The sequence below is a fragment of the Lates calcarifer genome, linkage group LG23, assembly GCF_001640805.2.
Source record: "Lates calcarifer isolate ASB-BC8 linkage group LG23, TLL_Latcal_v3, whole genome shotgun sequence".
NCBI classification, from domain to species: domain Eukaryota; kingdom Metazoa; phylum Chordata; class Actinopteri; family Centropomidae; genus Lates; species Lates calcarifer.
In genome coordinates, this window is record NC_066855.1 from 5,442,879 (window position 1) to 5,457,175 (window position 14,297).

The following is a 14,297-nucleotide window of genomic DNA, read 5'->3' on the forward strand; positions in this document are numbered from 1 at the left end:
ATGTCTTCTAAACTCTTCAGGAGAGTCTTCACCCTGATCTTGTTCTCTCGTGTTAATACCCACCACATACAACACATGACAGGTAATGGGGACTACTGGCTTAAGCTACTGGAAATCAATAGAGGGTAATTTGTCCACAGGCCAAGAGGGACAGCCTCCACATATCTTTTCTAAGGATAAAACTGCTGGACAACTGTCTGATGGAGACAATATACACAAACAATTGCCAACTGTGCTTTGTCACTCCTTGTTATATATTGATTTGTCTGCTTTATTATTATGCTCTCTCTACAATTCACCAGCTATGATCCTAGTAAAAGCTGATTGCCCCAGAGTTACATAGACTTCTATACAGAGAAATCTCTGATGGCCAACACTAACAAAAATATGTTCTCCTTTGAGAAAAAAATGGGATAAAATGTATATTTTATAGGTTTAATGATGGTGCCCCGTATCTTTACATTAATTCATTGGAATCTTCATCTATGTAAATGGAGAATTTGTTTGACGGACAGCAGCCTGCTACACAACACTACAGCCACAGACTTTGAAGAACAATGCACATTAGCTTTCCTGCTGAGGTCTCCTTCTTACCCAACTTACAAGCATGAACAGACATGGTATGCTCGAGAGCCAATTAGCTAGTTTAGATGCTGGTGTGGTCCATACTCTTGAATGCTCATGCCCTCTAAGCTTAAGTCTGTTTACCTGGTCTCAACCGTTCCCCTGCTGCTACTGTTGCACACAAGATCTATACTGGAGCTCACCCTGCCAGCTGCTGTCAATCAAACACAGACACAGACATGCCCGTCCAGCCACCTGAGACAAAAAGGGACATTTCCCTAAACACCTTTTTTCTTCCTTTTAATAATATAAAACTATTAACAATACATTTAAAAACATGTTGACATTATTTTTGACTGCAAAAAGAGGATGACTAGATGTGATTTCAGTTGGCAAGCACTTTATGTCTCATCTTTTAAGCCACTATTGACTTTTTCAGTATGTAACTAAGACTCTTTTCATAACCTTTGCCAGGTGCTGTGGATGCCTGAGCATACTGGAGAAAATGGTTAATTGTGTCTTAGTTATGCATAAATATTGTAATGACAAAGCAGATATCGTAAGGGAAAATTTCATTCAGTATCATTGTTAATTTACAATGTTTTCTCTGTTTTTTTGCACAAAATACAACTTGGGCGGCAGAACTGGTTGGATATATTAGTCATTTCTAGGAGACAGTGCTGTGGGTATTGCATTGGCTCCAGTCCTGAACATTTTTAGAACAAGAGAAAGTAGCAGCAGCAAAAACAGCTTGATGTTTGAAACCAGGCAGCTCTGGTTTGTGAGTGGGTGCTTAATTAAATCAGGTGATGATCAGCTGAATGACTTCATTTCTCAACTCATGCTGCTATTGTGTATAATTCTACATTCCAAAGGATCTAACACTAATCTTGGGTGCTTGCAAAGACTTTAGTTTTTCATTGCTGCACTTTTCTATCAATTCTGTGACACAGGTTGTGTACTGTAATCACTGTACGATGTGATACCAACAGCCATTAATTTTCTTTTAGAGGATTGTGTTGGTCAGTTTAAATCAGACAGAAGCAGCAAGACAGTAACACTGACTGCACCCTCTAAACCTCATCAGTATGTTTCTATCAAACTGTAGACACACTATTGGGAAAAATCTTACCATTCTGTGTCAGCTGTGTCCCAGTATGATAGTTCAAAGAAACATAACTACTCATAACACATCCTTTTAAATAGGACATCCTCATATAGTCATGATGTCAGAGAAAATTGTTTAAGGTGAACAGTTGAACACTGAGTCTAGTTGTTGATGTTATCACACGACCTTGTGCTCATACAGAAAAGTTCCATAGTGCTGGCTCTGGATCGCCTTTTAGAAAAGCAGTTGTACCTGCTGACGGTACAATGACCCTGAAACTCATTCAGACATATACAAACACAGTACATGCAAAACAAAGGCTGTTTTCTCTCTCTCTCACCCCCTCAGTTACACTTTCTGACTCACTCCACTCCACCATAGAAAACAAGGAGTGAGCAATGGCAAGGGGGTAGAGAGAAGGTTAAAAAAAATCTATTGTGTCTTGGGGCTGTGGAGAAGAATGCCAGGGAGATAGAAAATGGACGTTTTTAGTTACAGAGAGGAATCCATTAAGGTCATCCAGCGAGAGATGCTGCCTGGCTGGCTCTGTCCGAGCCCTGCATGATGTCCTCACATGATGTGTTTCAAGTGCAGATCCAAGAGCAAGCAAGTTTTTTTTTTTTTGCCTGAAACTGGATGTTACTGCTACTCTTTCTCCTTAGCAAGAATATCGCTGATCTCATTAGAACTAACATGGTGACAAAATGGATGACAAAAGACAATTTCTGTTGCTTACGGATTGGAAAGTCTATTATCTCACATTCTGTACATGAATATATAACACAAGATTTTTCAAGGACCTGTCATCTCATCAAGTTAAGTGGCTCCACATGTTTTATTATTTATTTCATTTAGTTTTCATTTAATACTTTTATTCACAGTTAAAGTGCTCTCCACAGTCTCCACAGGCCTTTTGAAAAATAGAAATAAGAGCATGTGGAGGAAATGCACATAGATTCATTAGAGAAGTGCTGTTGCAAACTGACACAATAATATATCAAAATTTCACTCAACGTGATGAAACAATGGAATCTGGAACTGAGAAACAGCAAGAGCAGCAGCAGTAAGAGCAACGTGTGGATTTGTGAGGTGTGCTGAATAGTGCCAAACTGAAGAAAACAACATACAGGGAGGATTAAATGTAAAATGAGAGTGAAATTTGAATCTCAAGGTTTGATGCTTTGTTTATTCCTCATCTCTTTTCCTTTTCCATGCGTGCAACTTAACTTTCCTTCTGATTTATACACACACACGTATATGTATACACACACACACACACACACACACACACACACGGAACATCTACCTGGTTGCAACATGCAAACGAACAAACTGTTTTGGCTGTAAGTTTGAGTTATTCATGAATACAAAAAGAAAAATATGAAAGGAAGATTGTAACAGTGTCCAATTTGTTCTCATTTTGGGGATTTTGGGATTGTTTATGACAAATTACTGTCTATGGCAGCCAAATTGGCTGAAAATAAAGGTGTTTTTTTTTTTTCTTTGAACATAATTTGGTATCTATTCTTGCTGAGATTATGTGGCAAGAGTTGGAACCAGTAAACATTAAGAGAGGGAGGGAGAGAGGAAAAACAATTAACAGAACAATATCCAATCCTGTCTTAAGTTAGGTTCGGAAGTAATATTTATTCATTAAACAAAATGGTTTAACACTCAATCATCTACCACATCATCAGAATACTTGTTGATGTGTAGAGTTCACAGGCAGATATCATTTTGCACACATACACACATACACATGCGTGTACACACACACACAAAGACAGAACATGTTGTCATCTACCACTACATTCCCTCCTATTTTTCTGTCATCTTCATCTAGTTAGCAAGCTGAGCTCGTCATCTCCTCCCTCCAGACATGGAATAATATTACACTGAACTTGTGTTAATTTGTTCAGAGCCACCATGAAATTATATTTATTTAAAAAAATAAATATGGATACTCAGCAGTGGTTCATGTATGAGTGGATTAAACTGAGGCAGACAGGATGAACAAAGAAGGATGAGAGAGAGACCAAGAGTGTGACGAGAGGCTGGAAGATGGGGAATGAGGATTTTCAGGAAACACATGACTACAACTTCATCTATATATCTATCTATAGCACTTGTCTATTGCTTACAAAAACATGTTCTTCCACACAATCCAAATGTATTACAGGCTTCTTTTTGAACACATTGTCACATTTTACAGATACCAGTCATTACAGGAGAGACCAGTGTGACACTCACTGTCAAAATGTTAATCTCATTTTCTATGTGGTTTTTTTTTTTTTTTTTGCCTTGACTATGAAAAGCAGTGTTGACCAAGAAAGCACTTCTTTTGTTGGAACTGCATTGTAGTGAAAACTAATTTTCACTCCTCAAAAATTGACAACAACAAGGGACAGTAAGTACACAGAGATGAAAAGTCAATCAGAATAAACTTGTGATGCTGGGGCTGTCATGTCCTCTCCATAATGCCATTTCATTTTCTTCTGTGAGTGACTGGTGATTAGATTACATCTGCTTTGTTTTCCTGCCTTTGTAGAGTCCTTTTATACTTTTTTTCCTGTTATTATTTCTGTCCGTCCATCTCATTACAATATGAAAATTGGGGGAAAGTTTAGATTCCCTACAGGAAACAGAGGCTACACTCCGCCAACCCAGCCGAGAACAAGTTGACAAACAAAAATGACTCTCGAGGTTTGATTAATAATTAACTTTCTTAATTAAGTTTCTAGGTTAATCAGCAGCATAAAGACTGGTGGTGTGCCAGGTAATCGCCCTTGAGGTTTTGGTCATGTGACAGGAAGCTGTGGTGCTATGCTGTGTATTTATAAACTAATTGATCCACTGAAGCACTGTGTGTGGGATGAATCTCTGGCTGATGAGTTCAAAAATCCTTAATTGTATTGGATATAATCTTCAATCTTAATTAAGTAGAATTTCAATTTGGAGATAAATCTTTTAAAAGATTATTTGGTAACAAAGAAAGTGTGATGCCAGCCAAATGCTGTGAATACATGAGTGATTGCACGTGAGTGAGGCTGGTTGACTCTCAAATGGTGTGCAGGTGATATTGCTGTTATCTGACAGCAGTCAATGCTGAGCCGGTTCTCTCCCAGGAGTGGCACTCTCCACAGCAGATCGCTAAAACTGTGCCACTCTCTTACTTCTTCCAGCACTCTCTCTCACTCTCTCTCTTTCACACACACACACACACTCTCTCTCTCTCTCTCTCACACACACACACACACACACACACACACAGCTACATACTGAATAGTGATGCCTGCGCATGCACATACCTTGCAGTATTGATCGGCTGCCAGAGGACACAAGGTCAAGTCGCATGGTGTCAATATTTAAAACAGCACTCAGCACTGGGGACCTTTACCATAACCTCATTAATATGGGGGTCTGCTCTGCTCAAATTCTCTCCTGGCGCAGAGAAAGGCTGACTCAAGCAATGAGGAGGACTGCATACCCACACACAAACAAACACACACATACATACACACACACACACACACACACACACACACACACACACACACACACACACACACAGACACACAGAAACACTATTTGATCTGATTTGAGGAAAACTGTCACCTCGTCTGTTAGTATTTTGGTATATTTATATCTCTTTGTGCAGGATGGACTTCTCTACTAACGAGTTAAATTTATTCCACCAGCAATACCAGCAGTGCAATAATGAGTTTTGAAGAGGGGGGACATCCAATTTTGGATGAAACAACAGGCTAATTAACTTTTCACATCAAATTCCTTCATTTTGTACAACTGAAATATGGTAAGAAATACACTCCCTCTTCTTATCAGGGTACTTGCGGATCAAAATGTTTTTTTAGTGCAGTGCAATCCAAGAAGCAATGAATGCACAAGTCCTTCTGAGAAACACTTCATGTACGTTCTTACAATAGAAATTGAGGACAAGTGGATGTTGACTCAAAATAATAATCCTGGCTCCTATTGGTACAGGCCGTTGTATTATTTTTTTGTCTTTTAATAAGGTTCTTGTCTTGTGTTTTTATGATCCTCTCAGTCTTTTTCAACTACACATTGTTACTTTGATCATATATAGAGTATACGTACAATATAGTATAGAAATGTGTACTGATATAGATTCAGTTCATAGTATACAGTTTAGAGAATAGCATACATTCAAGGTAATACTGGCAGAATGATGGAACTGAGAGAAAAAAGCTTAACTACAAATCTGTCTGCTACTTCAGCACCATGGACAGCGCCACAGATTTAAACAGTAAATACACACTACAGCACAGTAGGTCTATGGACATTTCAGAGCAAAATACCATAAGTAGAATTTCTGTGAGGTTAACATGGCCATGTATCACCAGAACCTGACTTTTCCTAAAAGGCAGTTTTCTTTGCCTTTCAGGAAAAGTCAGGTACCAGCAGCATTACATTGTTTAATTCAACAAAGTTATTACACATATAAAATCTGGCTACACTAACAGACCTTTTCATTGTTAGACAGGAGATGCAGAGTCTCCTAGCCAGTCCAGATGTTAACAGATCAAGCATCTCAAAGAAAGTTCTACTGGGTTTAGACTGTACAATTTTATTATCATAAAATCTGAAAACCTCTTCCAGTGCCACTGAGCTATACCCCAAAATACAGACAGGTAGGATTCTGTGTTGCATGTTGCATCATGCGCTGGCCAAATGCTGATAATATAACCGAAAGAAAACAAATGGACTGCACTGCTAAAAAACAAAAGCACCTCAAGTTGAACAATTGCCAAAGATCAATATATTTTGCAGTTTCAACACACATAATTACACAGCTGCTAATACTCAATAAAAGCAACACTTCACCTGCTACATAATCAATACTGGCTGTATAAATATGTTGTAATAGATAAATTTCTGCATGTCTCTGTTGAGGAGCAGGGTATCTTAGTCACTTTATTTTAGCAATTAACTCCATCTTTCTGTTTTGTTTTGTTGTTTTGTTTTTTTTTTTAAGGAAAATGACAAAATATTCTGCATGTCTTCAGTCATGCTTTTATACAGTATACACACACTCACTTACACAGACACACGATCCTGTACAGCTTTGTGCCTGACTACTTGTTTAATCACCCATTCTATCACTCAATCACTCAGCCAATAACACAGTCAGAGGGGCCTTGAGGCTCTACCAGACAGTTCTCAAGTACAGTCCATTCTGATCAATTGTTCCAGCATCTGTGTGTCACCTCTGTCCTTCCTATCCCCTGTTCCCACTCTGCTCTTATCTGTCTCCAGAGATTGTCAGGAGAAAGCCCCAGCTCCATCAACAAGGCTGATATTGCTTGTACGTTGAGCCTCTGTTGTTTCCACATGCACTCTCTTTCTCACATATGAACACAACAGTTCAGCTAAGATCAGCAAAGTGTGTGTCAACAAACTTTCTTTCAGTCCTCGAGAGCTTCATTTGCAACGCTGTCTGCACGTATACACATGCACACACACATACACAGAAACACTTGGTGCAGACACACTGGTCTCTGAGATAAGAGCAATGTTTGCCACATGATTAGGATCTTCCAGTTACCATTAAAGACGGTTTATCTAGTGCCCTAACCCTCATTCACACCTTTCGCTTGTTCACTGCCTCTCCAGAGACAGTGATGGAGGTCACAGATCCACAAGGGGGAGAGAGGCAGAGGTGAAAGAAAAAGCACAACAGCAAGAGCTATTTCTTTATTTAGTAGGCCATAATGAAAAAAATGTATATACTGCCCTATAGGGACAGAAAGCAATTACTACAGAAACTATAAAGGTGAACAAAAGATTTGAAATTGTGAGGTTTCATTTAACCTTAATTTCACATGTCTCTCTCTCTCTCGCTCTCTCTCTTTCTTAATCAAAATTATTCAGTTGTACTCACCTGTACTCTAGTGAGAAGCGTGTTAATTCTGTGGTGTTGTGGATCCATTTAAACTCCAGTGGCCAGCTCCCCTCAGCCATGCAGGTAAGCACCAGCCTGTTGCGTTCCAGGTGGAGCTGACTACGCACCGGCTCTGTCTTGAAGTAGGGAGGCACGTCATCTGCAAAGAATAAATAACAGAATTTGGAATTAAATTTTCCTTTAATGAGACATCTTTCTCACTTTGTTAATAATATATACATACCAACATGACATAACAAGCTTCTACTGTCCTAGCCAGGCCTAGCTTCCATGCCATCATCAGCAGCTGGCATTCGCACGTAAAAAAAAAACAAAAAAACGAAAGACCAAACTATTTTTGGCCTGACTTTCTGACATTTGATGTCGACATCTGTCCATCATAAATTTTAGAGAGACTTATAACCCTTGCAGGAACTTTAAGTGCGCTTAACATTACAAGTTGTCAATCTGTTTCTGCTGTGAGTGACTATGAGTGTGCGTGCGGAGGAGCTAAGGTGCGCACACGTGGAGCAGGAGGAGAGAATGACAACAAAACGTTCAGACTCACACTGAGATGAACTGAAACAATTGCACATAAATGAAGTAAATAACAGACATGAAATGTTTTAATTGCTTAATATTTTGATTTTTAGGGGGGAAACACTGTCAATTCCTGAATCCCACACACATCCATAAACCTGAAGGCACAAATGTGCACATGAAAACAGGGAATGACAAGAGAAAATTATGAGTTTTAGCGAGAGAAAGAACCAAACTGACTTCATATGAATTTTCATCATGATAAGGTAGGCATAGACTGCAAACACAGTTGTCAAACTACTGAAAACCAGACAGAGAGACAATTGCAGTTAATGCGTACATCTATATGATTATAGCAGATTGCAGATGGTCAGATGCAAGGATTGTATCTGAGTCAAAGCTAACTCTGCTGTATTTGATTACCACTGGCATGTAAACACCAAGCTGCCACGCTCCAGATGGAACACTCCATCTGAACGTGTCCCATTCGGAGCTACCTAATCTCACGCACAAGGTAATGCTGCCCCTGTTAGGTGATCTTGACTTGTACTGGGAGTGTGAGAGATGCCTGGCTAACAAGGAAGAGGAAGCAGAGGCTTCAAGTCATGATGGATTGGGCCCTGCATCTCCTGCTCTGTGTATTTGTGTGTCAGTAACTCACTGGCACAGCGCACCACTTTCCTCCCAGCTAGACAGGGCAGACAGGAGAGCGGTAAAGCCGAGGAGGAGGCATGAAATCCTTTAATCATTCGTTCGCCCCCACTCTGTTTCGCTCTTTCTGTATTTCTTGAATACGCTCTTTTGAGTGTGAAGGAATGGATTGAGGAAGACCAATGACAACTTCTCCACACGGTGATGCACATAGTCAACGTGGCGACAGACAGACATCGATTTTTATATCTCAGTCAAGAAGCCTCACACACAAACTGTCAAGGTCTCTTGTGGTTCTAATATCTCACCCTTGATAAATGATGCAAAAATGGAGAGCTTACTTGATGATCATTGTAAATATAGAACACATTAATTGGATGGTTGGACAATATAATTATCAAATTGACTGATAATCAGCCATTGAAATTAAACTGTCAAAATGATCTATAGTGCTGATATTTAGTTCTTCTATTTCAGCTCGACAAACCCACTGGAGGTAGACAGATAAGAGTGAAGGAATGGTGAGGAAAATAGGGGATGAAAGTAAAATAGAGTGAGAGACCAAATATGATTTACAAGCTTTTCACTTTCACTCCGAGACTTCTGGAAGTACATTATATGCTTATTTTGATGCAGATTTCTCAATAGGTAGAACAGTACTAACACCACCAGAGTAACATGAGGTAGCTTCCCCCTGAGGCAACAGCTCTCCCCAGTGGCAGGGGCCTCCCCCAGCAAGACAAATACATCCACCACAACACAAAAAGTGCTCAGAAATGGCTCAAAGCAACATTACAAAGAGTCCAAGGTGTTGACCCCAGATTCAAATCTGATCAGGTGGATGTGGGATGGGCTGGAACAAGCCAGATCCACGGAGGTCCCATCCAGCAACCCACACGACTTGGGCATCACCAACACAATGTTAGGTAGGTCCCATAGGTAGGTCAATAAACATGACTAAAACATACATTTATGAAGGAAGGATTTATAGTAGGAAGTTTTAGCTACAGTAGATGTACCAAATTAACTTGCAACCACACATTCTCAAGAGAAGTTATGAAAAAGCAGAAGACTAATTGTGGCAAATTCAATCTTTAAGTTATGCTCAAAAACTCTGAAATGATTTGGAAAATCAAGTAGAAAAAGTATAAATATTTTTGCCTTCACAAAAAAACAAATCCCAGCTGATAAAGCATGTTACATACAAAGATTTAATATGAATAAAATCAAGAAGCAAATTATCAGTATATGAACAGTAGTTGTTTGCAGGTCAAAAGTGAATGACATATCTAAATAAGTCAAGAATGAATATTCATAAATCCAAGCACCACCCTGATGCATATTTAAAAACTTGCCTGACTTTTAGTTAACCTGAGCACACTGCCAGACCGCAGGCCGGTCGGCATGAATAAATATTTATAACAAATAGAAGAAGACAGAGGAGACTCAGTAAAGCACCACACAGTATTGATCTGATAGATTCAACATGCATTACTACCTAGCATTTTCAAGTTCAAAATTGTTCCCCTTGACATCCTGACTGTGCTGTGTTCTATTAAAATCTGATCCTTTAAGCTAGTCAAACATGAAGAGAGCCTCCACACCGCAGAAGCATAAAAAGAAAAGAAAAAAACAAACAAACAAACAAAAAAAAAACACACACAAACAGACATGGCTAATAAGAAAGTCACACTGCAAAGTGAAGTCTGTCAGTGTGAAGAATGAATACATGATGAACCAGAGGAAAAAGGAAAACTTGGGTTAAGAGAAACAGGAGAAAAAAGCTAGTGAAAATGATGAGAGAACAGCATGGCAGACAGAGGGCTTAACAGATGCATAACAGAGATAAAATGTAAAACAGACTCTGAGGTGCCTTTAGAGTTTGGAGTGCCTGGACATCTCCCAAAACAGTGTGGGTTAATGCTCTGCCTGGCACACAGGAAGATAGGCTGCAAAAATGAGGGAGATTGAGATGTGCAATAGTGATTTGAGATGGCCGAGACTAATTGTTCCCTGGCGATGTGCGCTTTGCTTTTATCTGCGATGGGGAGATAAAAGAGAATGAAGGGGGGAGGAAGCAGAAGAGGAGGGAGGCAGGGGAAGAGACGGGCAGCAATGCATTGAGAGAGGGAGAGATAGGGATATGCAAACAAAATGCGTGCATGCATAAGGTATCACCCACACACAGATACTCATTCACCCACAGGAAGGTGTGAGGCCAAAGAAAACATTGATCACTGATGAGTATCTGCAACAGCCTCTCTCATTAGGAAGTCCATGAGAGCTCATCAGTGATATCTAACTGGGGAATCAGCACACACAGCAGGAGAAAAACACTCTGGGGACATGTGCTGACACAATGGCTTAGGGCTGCAATTAATGATTATTCTAATTAATGATTAATATGCCAATCATTTTTCCATTTATCAAATAATCATATAGCTTAAACCCACTGTATTTCACCTGCCCACCACCAAATGGCAGTCAGACAAAGATGCTGAACATAGAGGAGCATTTAGCTACTGAATAACCAGATCTGATTTTCCTGATATTTTATTTAGTTTTTTCACTCTTTTTTAATCTACAATATGAAAAGACCTCTTACAGTGATAAAATAAATACTTTCACAGAAAAATATGAGTGAAGTAGTAACTAAAACAAACCAAATAAATAAATTTATAAAAAAATAAATTACAACAACAATTCTGAAATTGATTGATGACTGATTCTGCTTTTAACAGCACCCAACTGGAGAATCAGTGCCACCAGATGTTTATTTTGATGAACCAACTCCTAATATTCACACAACAGCAGCAGATGGTAACATGCATTCATTTGCATTTTATTTTGCGAAACTTCTCAAAATTGGGTTGAAATTTACACTACCTTCTGGCTATATATTCTTTACACCTAGCAACAGCACTTTAGCAACATAACAGCATAATACAACGGTGATAAGAAACAAATTATCTCTGAAAATTAAGTAATTTTTATCTCAGAGGGAATGATATTTGTCACATAACCAGAGGGAATATAAATGTGAAAGATGTAGTTGGCAACTTTTCTGGGGCAAAAGTATTTGAGGGTATCAGAGGTGATGAAGAATTGAGAATTTAATAACCTACAGGAGATGTGCCAGCCACTGGAGACTGGATCATCACATACGTGCAGTGCATACCATATACTACTACAAGCAGTGATCAATGAGGCTTAAGCAACATACTGTATCATTTGTCTTACGCCACAGCCGTGACATGAAATGCAGAGTCACACACACAGTGACTATACACTTCTGATGTAGATGAACAGTCTTACAAATGAACCCGCAGACAGACTGAGCCCAACCCGACTGTAGCCCCCACTACACGGCTGTCTGTTTCCTGTGCAATACAATGCAATTATTGTGTGATAGAGGCCCCCTCATTTGCATACAGCACAGCTCATGCCAGAGGAGGCCCCCCTGGAGACACAGCCCGGGTCGACTCAAAGCTGGGGCGTGCGCGTGCGTACATGTGTGCGTGCAGGTTAGTGTGTCAGACGGACGCTCACAAACCTAGGCACACAGTCAATTAAATCGGCTCTCATTAATGAGAACAGTGCCAGGTACAAATGCCTACCCTGGGGTGAGAATTCATAATTGAGAAGGACTTGGAGAATTCACTTCTAAAATAACAAGAGCTGTAGTATGGGACATTTCTGCTATTTTCCCTCCAAATACAGAGCTTAAAAAGGTCAAAAACAACCCTTTAAATTCTCCTTACCAGCATCAGTCTTTAGGCTCTAATGTCCCATGGTATTGATGGAAAACCTGAGGGAAATAATTTGAAAAAGTAGGGGGAGGCACAAGAAGTTGAGAACACATTTAAAAGAAAATAACTAAACCAAAAAGAAATATTTCTAGATTCTATCAGGTTCCTATAGCTGTTGATGAAACACATCACTTCATTTGTACTTATTCACTGTTCTGAACACTCTCTGAACTTCACATGAATCACTTCAGAATTAAGATGACTGATTTTTCATGCTACTGTTGCATGACAATCTATTTATGATCTCAGACAAAGGTTGTACGCTGCACTCCAGACCATCTCACAATTTATTTTTCAAGCTGAACAAAAACATGTTAAACTGGAGGTGATGCAGGCTAGATGTGTTGAATTAATCTTGCCTGTTCAATCACTTGTCTATCTTGTCCGCTGTCAAGGAAATGTCCTCTTGTAATTTTCATGAAAATACATCTTTTCAATAAACACACCTGAGTTCTTCTGAGTATTTCTGAGAGCTTGTCAGCTTTGTCAGAGATGATGCCTTTTTCTAAGCTTTGGAGAGTCTAGTGCAGAACATACAACTGAATATTCACGGGCAAAAGCAGGTGGTTGCCGCACACAAGGCTAATTTTTAGCTCCCACAAGGCTGTGGTGCTGTGGTGGCAGAGTAGCAACCTCCTTCCTACCTCAATCCTCAGGGGCCAAGCGCTCCCGGACATAACATACATATTTCAGCTGTAGCCTGGGGGCCCTATTCACATACACACACATGCACACACACAGGTGCAGGACTATACTTTTTACACTTTTACTAAAACTGACTTCACTGGTGCTGATGGACTCCATACCAACCATACACTAATTACAAATGTGTAATAAATGTGTGTGTGTGTGTGTGTGTGTGGTGTGTGTGTGTGTGTGGTGTGTGTGTGTGTGTGTGTGTGTGTGTGTGTGTGTGTGTGAGCGCAATTGAGCGTTTATATGTATGTGGATGCCTGTATCAGTGTGAAGTTGATTTGTTTATGTCTACATAATCTGTGTGTGGTGCAATGTGTCATTCTTTGATGGCAGGTGTCTGGATGTGTGTGTGTTTGTGATGCTGATGAGGATGGAAGTTTGCTGGTGGTCTAACTGAGCTGCTAATGGCCCCGCTGGGTGTGAAAATCTGTTCTACTGTCTGTCTTTATTTAGCACACTGGTCTGGCCCTCTTGCTGAGTCTGTGTGTGTGTGTGTGTGTGTGCAGGATGGGAAATGGAGGAGATCCAAAATGTGCCAGTGTATGTATGTCAGCACAGAACTGTACATTTTGTGTGTAACTGTGTGTGTGAGAGAGAGTGGATTGGCAGCCGTGTGTGTGTGTGTGTGTGTGTGTGTGTGTGTGTGCTGACTGATATTTTACTCATCCCAAAGAGACACTCAAACCGAGGCCAGCTGCTGATTCCTACTCGCCATACACAGACACACACACAATATATACCAGGCGGATTACACAGAGCCACTCGCTTGCTCACTGTTCTGTTCACACACACACATGCACATTTCCATACGAACACATGCATGTGCACAACAGCATATTTTGCCTCGCACCAGTTCTGGCACGTCTCCAGTGTATTACTCTTGCCTTTTAGTTCCATTCATGGCTCAGTGATGCCTCCTCCTCCTTGCCAGTAGCACTGCAACTCCCAAGAGACCATGCTGTCCGGCCACTAATCTCCACTGTTGCTGGTCTGCTCTCCTCTCACAACT

General features: G+C 40.1%; 2 protein-coding genes across 2 annotated transcripts in view; one reads left to right on the top strand and one right to left on the bottom strand.

Moving 5' to 3' along the window:
- Positions 1-14,297, bottom strand: part of sdk2b (sidekick cell adhesion molecule 2b) — a 232,106-nt gene that overhangs the window by 66,810 nt on the left and 150,999 nt on the right. Inside the window, 1 exon segment of the mRNA XM_051066526.1 lies at positions 7,593-7,752. Coding sequence (XP_050922483.1) covers positions 7,593-7,752 — 160 coding nt within the window.
- Positions 1-14,297, top strand: part of rpl38 (ribosomal protein L38) — a 379,694-nt gene that overhangs the window by 47,461 nt on the left and 317,936 nt on the right. The window lies entirely within an intron of this gene.